The sequence below is a fragment of the Nothobranchius furzeri genome, chromosome 18 (assembly GCF_043380555.1).
Source record: "Nothobranchius furzeri strain GRZ-AD chromosome 18, NfurGRZ-RIMD1, whole genome shotgun sequence".
NCBI classification, from domain to species: Eukaryota; Metazoa; Chordata; class Actinopteri; order Cyprinodontiformes; family Nothobranchiidae; genus Nothobranchius; species Nothobranchius furzeri.
In genome coordinates this window covers 11,795,688-11,811,686 of record NC_091758.1, presented here as the reverse complement: position 1 = coordinate 11,811,686, position 15,999 = coordinate 11,795,688, and the positions used below count along the sequence as shown (strand labels likewise).

At 44.7% G+C, this 15,999-nt stretch overlaps 1 protein-coding gene across 4 annotated transcripts; it reads right to left on the bottom strand.

Annotated features, from left to right (window-relative positions):
- Positions 1-268: 268 nt before the first annotated feature.
- On the bottom strand, positions 269-15,701 carry bcl2l12 (BCL2 like 12). Of its 4 annotated transcripts, none has more exons than XM_015968945.3 (8): positions 15,598-15,701; positions 9,741-9,921; positions 7,298-7,481; positions 5,793-6,012; positions 5,572-5,676; positions 4,925-4,998; positions 4,536-4,799; positions 269-4,463 (listed from the first exon to the last, which is right to left on the bottom strand). In XM_015968945.3, the coding sequence occupies exons 2-8, from the start codon at positions 9,917-9,919 to the stop codon at positions 4,422-4,424; spliced, it is 1,068 nt and encodes a 355-aa protein (XP_015824431.3). In that variant the 5' UTR covers positions 9,920-9,921; positions 15,598-15,701; the 3' UTR covers positions 269-4,421. The 4 variants fall into 4 exon arrangements, with proteins under 4 accessions (XP_015824431.3, XP_015824432.3, XP_015824429.3 ...); XM_015968946.3 differs by having other exon boundaries at positions 15,615-15,701; XM_015968943.3 differs by lacking the exon at positions 15,598-15,701 and having other exon boundaries at positions 9,741-13,658.
- Between the last annotated feature and the right edge of the window lie 298 nt (positions 15,702-15,999).

Below are 15,999 nucleotides of genomic sequence, written 5' to 3'. Positions count from 1 at the left end.
GATTTTTTTTAATATAGCTTTTAAATGGTTCCATATTCAACTCCTACTAGGAACAATAGAGTTATAGATATCTGTAATGCGTATCCAGCCTGCCTAATAAATGTTAAAATGGCTTGCCACAGCCTGTCGATTTCAGAGAAAGGCAGCGTGATTCTGGGAGTGCAGCAGGCTGAAGAACTGACCCAGGATCAGTGTCTGTCTGACTAAACTGCAGAGCGGATGTTTTATTTTGGGTTGTTTGCAGGATGATGTAGAAATGAGAATGACTTGAACTGGAACATTTTTATTTTTCATGAAAATATGTTTCCATAAACGTAGCGTTTGACACCACCGACAACAACCAATAGACACCAACAATAAGGTTTCATCATACTGTATAACATAATGCTTCAACGTGATGTCCCTTTAGGCCCTAGGCCTTTTTTCTTTGGGCTCCCAATCAGAGGCCTTTGGAGTTTCATGTCCCAAGTGTCAGTGATTGTCTGCGTTCCCCGAGCACAGCTACAGCTACAATCAAACCAGTTTAGATTGTAAACAAAGAAAATTTTGGTTTTTGATACATTAAGATAAAATAAAACTTGAACTTTATTCTAGAAGAGCTGCCCTGTGTGAAAGTGCTGACAGGATGGAGGCTGTGAGTTCAAATTCCATTTAGGAAATTTAGTCCATTGTTTTATTTATTCCAGGGGGCCTCAACTACATTTGTTCAAGGGTTTTTTCCAGCAGACACCAGAGAAGGTCTTCTAAAATAAAGTTCAATCATCATTGCATCTTAATTTATTTCAATTTAAAACGGCCTTGTTTGCCATCTGGGCTGTTTGGTTGTGGTTTTAGTCGTGTTTGGAGAATGTGGACACTTGTAGATGTTTGGGACATGAAAGTGTAGAGGCTCCCGATTGGGGGGGTGTTAGGGTTAAACAGGTTAACCACAGATTTTTCACTCCCAGATAGAAATAAGAATTTATAAAAGGTTGGATTTAGGATCATAAATCCACAGCTATCAAATCCAGTTTTTTTTTTTATAAACTGTTGATAAAAAAACAAGATGTACCAAAGTGCTGCACAGTTAAACGCACATCAAAAACGAAAAGAAACAATACAGTGGCACAAAGACACACCAAGTCACCAACTCTGACACAAAAAACCCTGATTAGCTGATTAGGACAAAACGTTCCAAAGCCACTGTCCGAATAACGACCGTATACCGGTGACACGAGGATTTCATGATCCGCGGTTGTGGACACGTCCAAGAGCACCAAGTGTGTCCAGAGTCAGACGACATTTCGACCCTCAGCAATGCAGACTCCCTGCTGTGAAGATTCTTAAAACACAGACTGGAAAACCTTGGGAATGTCATGCTCATCCAGGAGCATTTTCAGTGTTTACAGCCATCTTTTTCCAGGAGTTTAGACAGCAGAGGGAGCTTGGAAAGGGTCGATGTGAGCCAAGAAAACCAAAGCAGTAGGTCAAGTCATCAGGAGTGTTTGCAGCTCGATCAAACTCTCACGTGGCTGCATCGACACGAAGGAGTTTAATATAAAAGCCTGTTTCAGCCTGAGTACTACAATAAATACTACTACAGTACAAGTCTACAATACACAGTACTACATGTTCTTAGACATCACCTGTTTCATCTGCAAGAAATAAATAGATGAAACATTGTTGACTTCTGCCTGTAATCGACACAGTAAGATGTAAATACTTCCTGATTCCAGACGTTTTCCCAACTTGGTGCGACAGAGTTCCGTAAACGGCGTAGAGTTTGAGAGCAAACATCACATTCGTGCTGTTCCCGTCACGCCAGGCTGATCCTGGTGGCCGTGACAGTAAATGTGTCAAAATAAAACAACATTTAGAGATTGTTCAACTTCAGTTATTTTACAGATGATAAAACAAAAACCAAATGATCAAATATACAATAGTACCCGTGCACCAGAACAGTCAGTCATGTGAAGTTACATTTATGTTGGTAACTTCTGAGACAATAAAGGGGACGACTCCTGCTATTTTGGCTATTTGGAGTAACTATAGTAGTACTTTATTACTGCCTGATCTCTCGAAAGTACTAAACCTGACAAACACTGAACTAGACCTAACCCTAACCACTGTAGTTATGTATCTTTCCCATTAGCTTAAATATTAACTGCAAATACATTTGAACAGACTGGTGCATTAAACGTTAGTCAAGAGCAAGTCAGCAGTTAACCCCGTCAGTTTTCAGATGGAGGATCAGTCGAACTTGTTAGAAACCAACTCAGACCAGAGCCACTAGTGTCAGACAGGTTTGTTTACGGCCCAGTTGGCAGGGAAACCAAAGCAGACGTGGTAGTAGGTAGCACCTGCAATACCAGTAGTCGGAGTTGGGGGGGGTAGTAGACAGTAGCAGCTTCCAGGTTTTAGTTTTCTAAATAAATAAGGAAAATGGTCTCCTAACCTTACCACAGGTAAAACCCTAAGCAGCTGGTTTATGGGTGGAACAGTGAAAACTAGAATCAGGTCCATATTCGTCAGTAATCCAGCTCAGACCGAGAGACCATCTAAAGGCTCAGGAACCCTCTGCAGGTGCTCTGGATTCATCAGCTGATCAGAGTGTGACACTTTGAGTCTAGAGTATGTTTATGTATGTTTATGTTTATGTATTTAGCAGACGCTTTTGTCCAAAGCGACTTACAATTGATAATCGGCATGTTGCCCTTGAGGCTAACAACAACAATAACAACAACAACTTGACATCAATCATGGAGAGGAGGGAACAAGGAGTGGACAGTAGAGAGGGGGGACGGGTGCAGGGAGGGTGCTAGTTTAGAAGATGCTCTCTGAAGAGCAGGGTCTTCAGGAGTTTCTTGAAAATTGAAAAGGAAGCTCCTGTTCTGGTAGTGCTTGGTAGGTCATTCCACATTTGTGGAACGATGCATGAGAAGAGTCTGGATTGTCCTGAGCGTGGTGTAGGCACTGCTAGCCGACGATCCTGTGATGACCAGAGCGGCCGGACCGAGACGTAAGCCTTTGCAAGAGGATTCAGGTAGATGGAAGCCGTACCATCTCGGACTTTGTATGCTAGTGTTAGCAATTTGAATTTGATGTGTGCTGCTAGTGGTAGCCAGTGGAGCTCAATGAACAGAGGGGTGACGTGTGCTCTTTTTGGCTGATTGAAGACCAGACGCGCCGCTGCGTTCTGGACCATTTGAAGAGGTCTCACAGTACAGGCTGGAAGACCAGTTAGATGGGCATTGCAGTAATCGAGGTGGGAGATGACAGTAGATTGCACCAGGAGCTGGGTGGCATTTTGTGTTAGGTATGGTCTGATCTTTCGTATGTTAAACTGCGCAAAGCGGCAGGAACGAGCAACAGAGGCAACAGGATCTTTAAAGCTCAGGTGTTCATCAATCACAACACCCAGACTTCGAACTGCCTTTGAAGGAGCCAGCGATAGGAAGTCATTTTGGATTGAGATATTGTGCTGTATGGATGGTTTTGCTGGGATGACAAGTAGTTCAGTTTTAGAGAGGTTGAGTTGGAGATGGTGGGATTTCATCCATTTTGATGTGTCAGAGAGACAGTTTGATATTCGTGCAGAGACAGTGTGGTCGGCCGGTGGAAATGACAGATAGAGCTGGGTGTTGTCTGCATAGCAGTGGTAGGAGAAGCCATGTGATCGAATGATCTCACCCAGTGAGGTGGTGTATATGGCAAAGAGAAGAGGTCCTAGTACAGAGCCCTGGGGGACTCCTGTGGCAAGATGGTGCACGGTAGAGGATTGTCCAAGCCAAGATACACTGTATGATCGTCCTGTGAGGTACAATTCAAACCAGGCGTGTGCTTTCTCTGTGATGCCCATGCTGGAGTGTGGACAAAAGGAAGCCATGGTTGACTGTCAAATGCAGCCGATAAGTCGAGCAGGATAAGCACGGAGGATTTGGCAGTCGCTCTAGCTTCTTTTAAGGATTCTGTCACTGCTAACAGAGCAGTTTCAGTGGAGTGACCCTTTTTGAACTAGAGAACTGAACCAACATTCGGATTGAGATGTTGAATGTGGGTTCTTATCATCTGTAAACCATGATCATCTCAGTTAGAACTAATAAGGGCAGAAACATCTGGATCTGCCTGGAATGAGTCTGTCTCAGATTAGTTTCACCTTTTAGGTTGGATCATTGACATTAATGCACCAGATTCTAGTTTTTCCAGTGTCACCTGTATGTTTTCAAAGTAAAAGCTTGTAGTTGTGTTGACTAAAGTGTTTCTACTTGATCCTGTGAAACCAGAACCCGGCGCAGGTTCACAGGTCAACGTGGACCCTAACAGAGTTTATTGTGTCACTATCCACACGAGTCCAGGTGGCTCAGCTTGTTCACGGAGGAACGCGAGGCAGGGTCGGTCCATCACTCGTTAGCTAACCTGAGTCAGTTCAGTTTGTTTGAACGTCAGTCGTACTCCACAGAATCCTCCAAATCTGCCACATTCTCCTAAAGACAAGAGGCAAAACATGTTTCACAGTTTGACTGCTTTTGTTTGAAATCATCATTCATGTCACTCACCCAGCCTCCGTGACTTTTGACCCATGGGACGAAGCTCTGCATGTAGCGCTCAGCGAAGCCCTCCATGCGCTGGGTTCCCGTTGCTGTGACTATTCGCCGTGACACCTCCATAGACACAGCCATGCGACGTAGAGTTGGACTACCTGGTGGCGGCACAGGTGGAGCCTCTGATCCCACACTGCTACCAACAACGTCTAGAAGCTTGGCAAATGACGGGTATGAAAGACGAACCAGGCTGGAGCGCAGGAACGGGTCGGACTGGATCTGTTGGAAGGTGTCAGCGTTACACGTCAGGTAAACCTCATCCTATCACAGACGGTGCTTTAGCTGTGTACAGCAGGTCAGCCATGCTCAGGGGGAGGTCCCAGAACCTTCTTGACCCATCTTACCTTCTCATTCATAGCGTCTCCTTCTGAAGAGAGCAGCACAACCAGCTTCTGGACCACTGCTTCTTTACTACAGTCTGACACACAGAGATGACATCACATTCATGATGCTGTCAGCTACATGATGACATCATCAATAAAATCAGTTAGACGAATACGTCAGTTTCCTGTTTCAATAATTCCGTAGATCTTTTACCTCACGCACGACTCACTGTTTGATCCTTATTACTATTTTATTACTAATTATCCAGCTGACATAATTATCGATGGTTCTGAACAAACAGGTGTCAGGAACGCCACTAAAGAAATATTCTGGGGAATGATTCTGTCCTCTTCTTTTAGAGCAGGCTACAAGCAGCTCAAACCCAAAACAACAGGGCAAACCCGTGACCTCTGACCCTGCAGTCTAATTTAGGATGTGACTGGTAAAAAACTTTATTAATCTAAGATTATTAATCTAAGATTATGAAAAACAAAAAATGTCTGAATATCATGAACTTGGTCTCATCTAGAAGCAGAATCTGTGTGTGTGTGTGTGTGTGTGTGTGTGTGTGCGTGCGTGCGTGCGTGCGTGCGTGCGCGCGCGTGCGTGCGTGTGTGTGTGTGTGTGCGTGCGCGCGTGCGTGCGTGTGTGTGTGTGTGTGTGTTACCTGATGATGACTCTAGTGTAACACTCGGGGACACGATCCTGGAGGATTTCCTGGCTATCTTTTCCAGCTTCCCGGCCAACTCCTCGTAGAAGCCACCTGTGTGACCTGCTTGAACACCAAACACAGGAATCTCAGGAGCTCTACAGGAACACTCAGACACCTGCAGAAGTTTGTAGTTTGATGGTTTTTGTGTGACTTTCTGATGTGGTGGAGGACCGTACTTGGAGAAACAAGGTCCTGAGCAGAATCCCGTCCTGCCTCTGAAGGCAGGACAGACGGCCTCTGGGGAGATGCTCCGCTGTCCTCCTTCTCTCTGTCTTTCTTCTCTTTTAGCCTCTTTTTGAAGAACTTGGCGAGCTTATTCCTGATCTTTACTTGTTTCTGCTTCCTCCTCTTCTCGCCATCATCTTCATCGGAGGAGGAGGGAGATAAGCTATCCTGCTGATTGGTTAAAGTAACAGTTTAGTCAATCAGACACATTTATGTGTTGTGAAGCACCTTGGGGGGTAGGGCTGCTCAATTAATCGAATTTTAATCACGATTACGATCTGAGTTTTGAACGATTATAAAAAACAAAACAAGCCGATTATTTGCTCCTCCCGCTTGCGCTGCCCTGAGTTGCAAATGAAGCGCTCCTCCCACAGTGTTGCCAACTTAGCGACTTTGACGCTATTTCCAACAGCTTTTCAGACCCCCTTCTTGACTTTTTAAATCTTAAAAGTACCTAGCGAACACCTCAGAAACATCTCTGGTAACCCTTAGCTACTTTCTGGATAACTGTCGTTGACATTTCCTGCAGGTTAGCTAAACACTCCGCCTGCGCTCCGGACCGTTCTTCAGGACATTAGGAAAGGGAATGATGTAGTGATGTGTCAGTCGCTAAAGACGGCTCTCGGAGCCGGCTCCCTGTTGGAGTAACCAGAGTGAGTGACACACACACCGCACCTGCGGACTCCTGAGCCACTAAAAACGGCTAAATGTGCGTATGCGGCGTGCTAAACACACGTGCAGCTTGCCCCGATTGCTGTGAGACCGGGTTGGGGGGTGGGGGGTGCAGCTGTGGTTGGGACAATTATTACATTAACTGATGGACTTGTAAATAAATAGTTTATAAATAAGGTAGAAATAAGTTCCTCACACTGATAAATAATAACTAATCTCTCTGAGGACACGGTGCTAGTGCACTCTCCTACAGCACCTTGACACGACTCAATAAATGTTATGCAACATTTTGTGAACATTAATTTATTTGCATTTATTTGTTATAAATGCCACTGTATAATTCTTGCTGTCAGTATTTGCAAGATGTTGGTATTTGGGTCTGTACTGGTTAGACTTAAATGAGTTAAACCAAGGTCTATAGCCCTTGGGTCATAAACTATGAGCTATAAGTATATTGTTCTTTTTATACTGGGAATCAGGAGTTCTTTTAGTGATCATCTTGTTTCTGATTTTTGTCCTGATTGTGCCCTGAGCAATTTTATGACTGAATAAAAACAAAAAAAAATCAACATAAATTGAAAAATCGTCCTAAATAATCGTGATCTCAATTTCAGTCACAATAATCGTGATTATTATTTTTGCCATAATCGAGCAGCCCTATTGGGGGGTTCTAGGACTAGAAGGTGCTATATTTTCCAGTCTGTGTTCTTCGTTCCTGCTGATCTTAGAGGAACCAGCAGGTTATATTTGAGTCTGATTACCCCACAGCTTCACGGAGACTCACCTCTGTTTGGTGTGACGGTTTGGCCTTGCTGCTCCTGCCCAGGGAGCCTTTGGAATCTTTTGAGCGAAGTATTGAGTTCCGATAAGGCAGCTGCTTTATGAATTCTTTGAAACTAGTCTTCCTCTGCCCTTCATCTTCACCCTCAGACTCATATCCATCCTTAGATTTGGACTGAGGTCTGGAGCTTAACAGAGAAAACATGATGAACAACAAGACAAACGGGGTGTTCGCCTCTCGGTTCAGAACTGAACGGGCTTGCGGTTGTGTTACATGGCCTACAAAACCGTCTGCATCCCAGCAGCACGTGGGTGTCCAGCACCAAAACCACTAAAACTACAGATCCCAGAATGCACGGAGACACGCCCAGCACCTGTTCCTCTCTGATGATGAGTCAGTCTCTGAACCCAATCAAGAGACGAGTTCCCTCTGCAGCCTGACAACTTCTGAATGACTTAAATTCTGATGTGGAAAAAGGCAACTGCTCTCTAACATCTGATGACGTGATCCAAGCTGCTCAGATGATCACCGAGATCAGAACAGAAACATGCAAGTTTCTGATGCCAACATCAGACAGGGGTCGTCTCACTCACTGCGTTTACATGCAGCCAATATCCGGGTTATGATCGGGTTAAGGTCGGTATTCGGGTTTCTGAGTTGATCAGAATAACCCGTTTACAAGCATAAATAGAAAGAGTTACCTCTAACTTGCATAACCCGATTTAAATGCAGACGTTGGGGTAGCGTCAGGACATGTGGACTACGTCAAGACGCAATATGCGTCATTTCCAGTTCTTCTTGTTCCGGTATCCGTGAAAACAACAACATGTTTCCCAGTTCAGAAGAGATAGCGACCGCGTTTGTTTGCGCTTTAGTTTCCTCGTCACTCCAAAAGTGTGGTGCTGTGCCGCGACTCGCCATGTTGCTCCCAACTTGTTGTTTACTTCCGGTGTTCTGGCGCATACAAGACGTCTCGCTACTCAAAAGACCAAGATTCCTTGCGAACAGAGCATGCGCAGAACACACGCTTTGATGGGAATATCCCGGTGTGCGTTTACACGACCAAACATTCGGGTTAGAAAAGGGTTACCCCAGGTGTAGTAACCGGGTTTTTAAAAACCCGGTTATGAGCATATCCGGGTTTTTGGCGGTGTTTACATGGCCGTGCGGAACCGGGTTATTGTGAATATCCGGATTTTAAAAGGGTTACTGGCTGCATGTAAACACACTCACTGATCCCACATGGTGATGGACCTGAGCCAAAGAGGTCAGGAGGCTCTGATCACACCTACAGAGTCTTTACTTCCATCTGTGCTTCATCAGGACTTTTACTTGTTTACAGGAGATTGGGTGGTGGAGGCCATTTCTCCTGCTTACAGCAGCAGGGGCCTCCCGTTACCTCAGGGAGTGAGAGCGCATTCTGCCAGAGGTGTTGCTTTATCGCGGGCTCTTCTCAGAGGAGCTCCAGTGAGCCGCATCCGTAGCCTAGTGAGCTAGACCAAATTCTTGCTTTGCAAAGTTTGGTCTAGGCATGCTCCACTGGAACCTCTGCAGCCCCAACAGCATTCTGGCTAGCCAATCACAGCTCTCTAGAGGGGTTTCAAACACATAAAGAGTTGTGATTGGTCCATAATGTTGGGCCAATCATAGTGCTCTATCTGCTTAGTGAACAAATCACAGAGCTTTATCCGCTTTGTGGGCCAATCAGGGCACTCTACATGCCTGGTGGGTGGGATGATGCAAAAGAGTGAAACAAGAGTATGTCACATTCATTGTCCAGTGGAATGCGGAGATCATTTGAAAGACAACGGTAGAACCCGCCCCACAACCGAGAGCCGTCAATGGAGCATGGCCAGACTAAATAATACATTTATTTAGTCTGGCTTGCCAGGCTACCGCATCCGTGCTGCCGCCAGCTGGTCTTCACTACACTTTTCTCAACGCCTGTTGTCTGGATGTGACGGCTCCTTCGGTGGCTCACTCTGTCCTGTGTGCTGGATCTCAGGACTCACGTTAACGGGTGGCCTTTAGGGCTCAGTTCCTGATGGCTGCTCTGCGGGGCTTGTCCCATACGTGTTGTAGCAAGTGAATGGACTGAATGGAAATGTTACATTATGCATGAATCTACTGTTCCCTGAAGGAGAGGAACAAGGTACAAGACCATTGTTGCTCTGCTGTTCAGCCGGGCTCGGTGCAGAGCGATCATCGAACATGCAAGCAGCTGTATTTATCTGCAGGCGGAGTCTGGTGGCCTAAAGGCCTGATTAAAGGTGTCTTCAGTCAGATCACACAGGGTGGGACATCCCATACTGCATGTGTAGGACCTCTCCTTCAGAGAACAGTAGTTACATACCAGCAAGTCTGTGGTTCAGAGGAACAATCTTGTTTTTGAGAACAGAACATAACAACTAGCTCACAAGAAGCCTGTGGAGGTAAGTAGCATTACCTGTATTTGCTGTGATCTTTATAGGCTCCTCCCACTCTACCTGGCCTGTCTTTCTGAGGGGTGGACAGAGTCCGTTCAAGGAAAGCCTTGAGGACTAGATGAGTCTCTGCCTTGATCTCCACCAGAGAGACGGAGTAAACAGAGGAGACAGAGGACCTTCGTCCAGGAGACTCCGACATGGCTAACATGAAACCAGACAGAAACAAATAAGTAGAAGACCACACACCAATAAGCTCCTTAATACACATAAACAGAAAGACTGGATATCTAAAGACATTCATTCATTCATAAGCTAGGATAAATGATTCCTTAGGCGTGACAATCCAGGGATCCATCCATCCAACCATCATGTGAGTATTTGCTGTTGTCCATCCTGAGGGACCATTAAGGTTCTATGCTTATTTACACGTTTTTGGTCTCACTGATCATTGTTATGAATTCAAAGACACAAAAACGATTCATCGACAATGATTAAACTTGTCCTTTAGTCCTTTTGATTCAGATAACTCAGTTTAGAGATGCTGTTATAATAGTTTCCATGACAATCGTGCCGTAGAATCTATGGCATAGGCAATATGGCAGACGCGTGGACGTAAACCATAGACATATTGTAGCAGTTACTAGAGTAGGTTTACTTCCTGTTACCCAGGGATGCGTAGCGGCATATGGGGGGTAGTTGGGTGAACCACGAGTGAGAAGGGAATGTCTGCTCGTGACCCAACTGGGACTGCTGCTGATGAAGGTTGTTCCACTGATCAATACTAACTCACGAGCATTTAGTTAATTTGATGCAAACCCAAATGTATTTAGCACAGTTAAAAACAGAATGGATTCAGAACAAAGTTCTGCTCAGAGACAAAACATCGAAACATAAAAGCACAAACAGAACAGTCACCAATAAAAACACACAAGAACAGAGCAGAAAATAGTAGGAAAAACCCACTGACATCTATAGGGAGCCTAGGTCAGCACATCGCATATATGATGTCACCACATAATCTCCTCCCCGCTAGCGTAGCTGCTACTTACCACATGACCAGATTCATGGTGGATCTTTACTCCTGAAAGAAGGATTGGAAGTTTGCTTAACTTACAGCCATTTCCCTCTTTTTTGCTCTGGTTTGATGACATCACTTTCGTGAAGCACATTTGTAGTCCTGGACATATTTTCACACCAAACCTAAAATAGTGTTTCCCCCGGGCAAAAATAAGCGCTTCTTTAAAATTCACGGACGTCATATGTGAAATCCATGGCACGTAACAAGCAGAATTAGAAAATAGCATTTTTGCCCCACTGACTTGGGCCCAGCCTCAATACTCGCACTTCCACCCTTGCGCCCTTCAAATGTGCAATCCCGACCAGGGGGTGCGAGTGCGTAGAGTGTCCCAATCCCCAATTGAGAATGAAAACGTGTCGTCATTTCCGGCTTCAAACCGCAAAGGATTGTAGGTATGAGGGACAGCCCTCCCCCCCAAACCACTCTAAGCGCGCTCATTCCATTCTATTTTTTTCCGGACAGTTGTCCCCTAACATGGTCAGAGCTTGTTGTGTTGTTGATTTCCATACTAGGTCGCAAGACCACCAGGGAAGGCTAGTAGCCAAAGGCACACGTTTATTTCGGATTCCTGTGTGGAAGAGAGGTTGTTCCAGCGATGTGTCTGAAGCTACAAAGAGGCAAAGGATGGCATGGATTGCTGCTATCAGAAGACCTAACTTAACATTTGAGGACACCCCAGGTCACATGTTGGTCTGCTATAGACCTTTCCGTAAAGGTAAGTTTATGCATTGCAGTGAAGTGATTTATCATAGCGAATTTGTAGATACAGCTCACAAATAAGACCGCTGCTGGCCCATTTGTTTCGCTGGAATTAGTGATGGGATTTATGGCTCTTTCATGGGAGCCGTTCATTAGTCGGCCGTTTACCTCAAAAATCCGTACAAAAGACTGGCTCCTTAGAATGAAATGAAGCCAAAAGCAAGAGCAGCGTCTTCCTGCGGTGTTTGTGAGGGTGCACGGGGTTGGTTAGCGTGTTTATACACATATCTGTGGTTCCTCCTACGTCCGTCACAGCAGCGGGTGGGGTTTGAGCGGGTGAGTTGGACCGACTTCCGGGGAGGTTTATTAAGATGAACGCTCTCTGCAGGGGCTCGGCTCTCATCATTCACTTTGAAAACTCGTTCAAAAGATTTGTTTCGTTCGTGAACGTCACATCACTAGCTGGAGTGCTTTGTTTTCATTAGCTTTGCGGGCTGCTATTAGTGTCGTATGCAGGCAAACCGGCCTACAGCATGCTGGAATGCGATCCGGACTGGGCTCCGTCCCTCCACATGGGTCATACGGAGGAGAAAGCGACAACCACCACCTGATTTGACCGGTTTAGACGGGGAGCCAGATCAAAACAACAGCCTGTTGTTCCACATCCGCCGGAGCCAGTGATGGATGATCCAAGTGAAAACCATGGCGAAACCCTTGCAGGTAAACACAATAAATAACGCTGTACTGGGGGGTTACGTGATTTATGATTTGATTAAGCTGTGCCATTGTAGGATGCAGTTCTATGCGTGCAGCATTCTGGACCGTATGGCACAGCACCCCGCCTGCACGTATAATTCTTGCTCTGCTGTCTGCCAAGTTTCACAAGTCAGGAAACATGTCTCCATTAAAATTTATCAGAGTTTGGCCCTTTAACTTGAAGGAATGTTTTCTGAATTATTAAACAGAAAGCCCTTATGTTGCACATGCCAGTTGTTGTATTTTTCTTTAGAAATTTGTAAAGTAAACCTAAATAATCCCCAGTCCATGATGTATGCTGTATCATATTTTTGATGCTTACATTATATCTGCATCTCTAGGCGATCAATGCCCCTCAAAGTGCTTCATTATGGCACGGCATGGGGGCCAAAATTAAGACTACTGCCCAGCAGCAGAAGGCTATATAAGTTCCGAAGCAAACTACCAATCTGATTAATGATAAGCTGGCGCCGGTAACTGAGAGGCTGGCGCTGATTACTGAGAAATAGCACCTTTACCGGCGTTACTAATAGATACGCTAGGGACTAGCAGCCCTCGGTTGTAGTGATGGGAATTCCGGCTCTTTTTAGAGAGCCGGTTCTTTTGGCTCAGCTCACCAAAAACAGCCGGCTCTTTCGGCTCCCAAGTGGCTCCTCAGATTTTATGTTGCGTAGAATACATTTATAACCAAAATAATGCAGTAATGTAAAAAAAGCAATATATCAAATATTTATCATTTCTATGGATTTATGTATTATCTGTTGATGTTACTGTACTCATACTGTCTACTGTATCATCATAAACACCCCAAAAATGACAAAAAAAGAAGATAATTTCCCTTGCCAAAAATTGATTGGAACACTTTAAGAAATCTCCACTTTCCGACGGCTGGCGCTCATTTTCTCACTGTCTTCGTCGCACTCTCCTCCCTCTCTCTCGCCTTTTCCCTCCTCCTCATTCCCTCTTGTCTCCCTCCTCCCACATGTGCTCTGCTGTGTGTCTGTCTGAGTCTGATCCTCCCTTTTCCCCGCCCCTACTGCTCTGTGAGTGCACAGTCTGGACACACAGTTACACATGTTGACCAATCACCTGTAGCTTTCACCAAAGCAAGAGGGGAGGGGGGAGGGGACGGCTCCCAATGACGAGCCGGCTCCCGTCGTTCACTTCAAAGAGCCGGCTCTTAGAGCCGGTTCGTTCGCGACAGACACATACTCGGCTGGTCATTGACTGGTTCAAACACTCCCTCTGCTGTCTATTAGCATGGATGGGCTAACGTTAGCCTGGACGGGCTGGTGCTAGCATTGGAGAGGCTAGCCTTTAGCGTGCCTAGGCTGGCCACTAGCCGGATTTCCTATCCCTCGACGGACCTTTAGCATGGATAGGCTGGCGTTAGCGTCGGAGAGGCTAGCCATTAGCATGTGTATATATATATATATATATATATATATATATATATATATATATATATATATATATATATATATATATAAGCTCAAAAAAGTGAAACTGTCATTTTTATTTATTTATTTAGTTAGATAGTTTTTGCCATTTTTAGGTGTTTATGAATGTGGAAGAGACCCAGCATCCTGTGATGGCACTAATAACATCAAGAGATAGTAAATAAAGTAATATTTAGGTAAATTTAACCCTTTACACGTGACCAGGACACTGTAATCAATTTTTGGCAAGGGAAATTATCTTTTTTTTTTTTGCCATTTTTGGGGTGTTTATGAATGTGGAAGAGACCCAGCATCCTGTGATGGCACTAATAACATCAAGAGATAATAAATAAAGTAATATTTAGGTAAATTTAACCCTTTACACGTGACCAGGACACTGTAATCAATTTTTGGCAAGGGAAATTATCTTCTTTTTTTGCCATTTTTGGGGTGTTTTTGATGATACAGTAGACAGTATGAGTACAGTAACATCAACAGATAATACATAAAACCCTTATTTGGTCAATTTTAGCCTCCATGAAAATCTGAGCGATTCAATCACTTTTTGGCAAGTAAAACGCCATTTTAGTTGTCTACAATTAAATCATCAATAAAGAATTTAAAGATATTTTGAGGCGTTTCTTATAGGTAAACAGGAGGGTGTAGTCTATTTGGCAAGTGACAATCTTAATTTTATGTGCTGATGTGCTTTTATCTTGTTACTTTTAAATAGAGCAACGTAATGTATAGATAGTAACCTACACAGTGTCATTAAACCCAAAGCTTGATCAGTTTAAATACTATTTTTCAAGTAAAAATGTACCCCAAACTAACTGTGGCTCCATGTCAAGTGGACTAAAGAAAGAAAGGAAGGGGAAAAATCAAATCACTGGAGAATTGTTTATTTACATTTATACGACGTTTACATTCAATACAGGGTGCCATTTTACATTGTTTATTCATTTTTTGTATCAAGGCTGTAGCATAAAGAAAGCCAGTTCTTACCACAATCCGTCTTTCAATCGCAAATATTGCAAAAAGGATTAATATATCCTCATTGTGAACGTTTAAGAAAAATAGCAACACTTAAAACAACTTCCGAACTGGAAAAACTAACATCCACGATAAACATCTGTTTAAGTACCGGAAGAGGTTATCTCTGCTTTCTGAATGTCCATATTGCTAGATATGCTGAGTTTTAGGGCGAAATCCTGGGGAATTTCGTCTAGAAATGCAATTGCCCTAACCGTGCGCGATCCCGCGGTGGCTGATCAGTTTTTGGCAGCGAGTCGATTTATGGCACAACACCTGTTAAACCACAGAAATTCTGCTCGAAGCCAGCTTCTGATTGGGATTTGATCAAAGAGGTTCTTCTGTTGATCTGGTCTGGTTCTGGGTTCCCACCGAACCGAGTCTGCTGCTACCAGGAAGACGCACAGCTCAAGCTAGCTGCTGTCTCTGAGCGAAACTTTTAAAGAAGTTTTACTTTCGTTTTGTAAAGCAGCAAACCAAAGCTAGGGTTGACCTGATTTCCACCATTTTTATTAACATTTAAGCTGAGACGCTTTTAATTTAGCCAGTCATATGCCGCAGCTCATTAACCAGATAATAAAACTGTGGCTCTAGCCGTGGTGGAAAGATTGTGACTGATCAGAAAGCCTTCAGGAGGAATCTGAAGCCAACTTCACAGAAGTGGCGCTTCTGTTTTTTTACAAACGTCTGATAAAAGCGGAACATGCGCAGTCTGTTAGAGACCAGGGCAGCTGAACATCTGGGAGGAGGAACTGGACCCAACTTGGACCCGGGACACCGGCAAATAAAACTTTCCCACACTCACTAAAGTTAGTGGCTGACGTCACAGAGACGATCAGACGATTCCTCTCAGGTAAGCGAAGGTGAACTCACCTGGAACGTCTCCCTACCTGGTTACGGAGGCTTCGGCTTGGTGTCGAGAGTCGGACTCGGACCCGAGATTTGTTCTACCGCGCGCGTGTGTGTGTGTGTGTGTATGTGTGGTGGCGGGGGGGGGGGGGGGGGGGGGGCGGAGCGCGAGGGGTGGGAGGAGGAAGAGCGCGCGGGGGGGTGGGGGTGATCTCAGAGTCATCCATCTCTATCCTCTCGGGAATAAAGTTTAATTCATGCATTCATCACACCAAACCTGTCCACGGAGAAAGGAGACAGAAGCAGACACCAACAGCTGATCGTTCATGTGTGCACTAAATGATAAATGACCTGCACTTGTATAGCGCCTCTCAGAGTAAGGACTCCAAAGCGCTTTACACTACAGTGTATCATTCATCCATTCAC

Coding starts and splice junctions, on each gene's coding strand:
- bcl2l12 (XM_015968943.3), bottom strand. CDS start 10,021: ATGAATGTCTTTAGATATCCAGTCTTTCTGTTTATGTGTATTAAGGAG. Junction 4,999..5,571: donor TACACTAGAGTCATCATCAG/GTAACACACACA, acceptor TCTGTGTGTCAG/ACTGTAGTAAAGAAGCAGTG. Junction 4,800..4,924: donor GAGACGCTATGAATGAGAAG/GTAAGATGGGTC, acceptor ACCTTCCAACAG/ATCCAGTCCGACCCGTTCCT.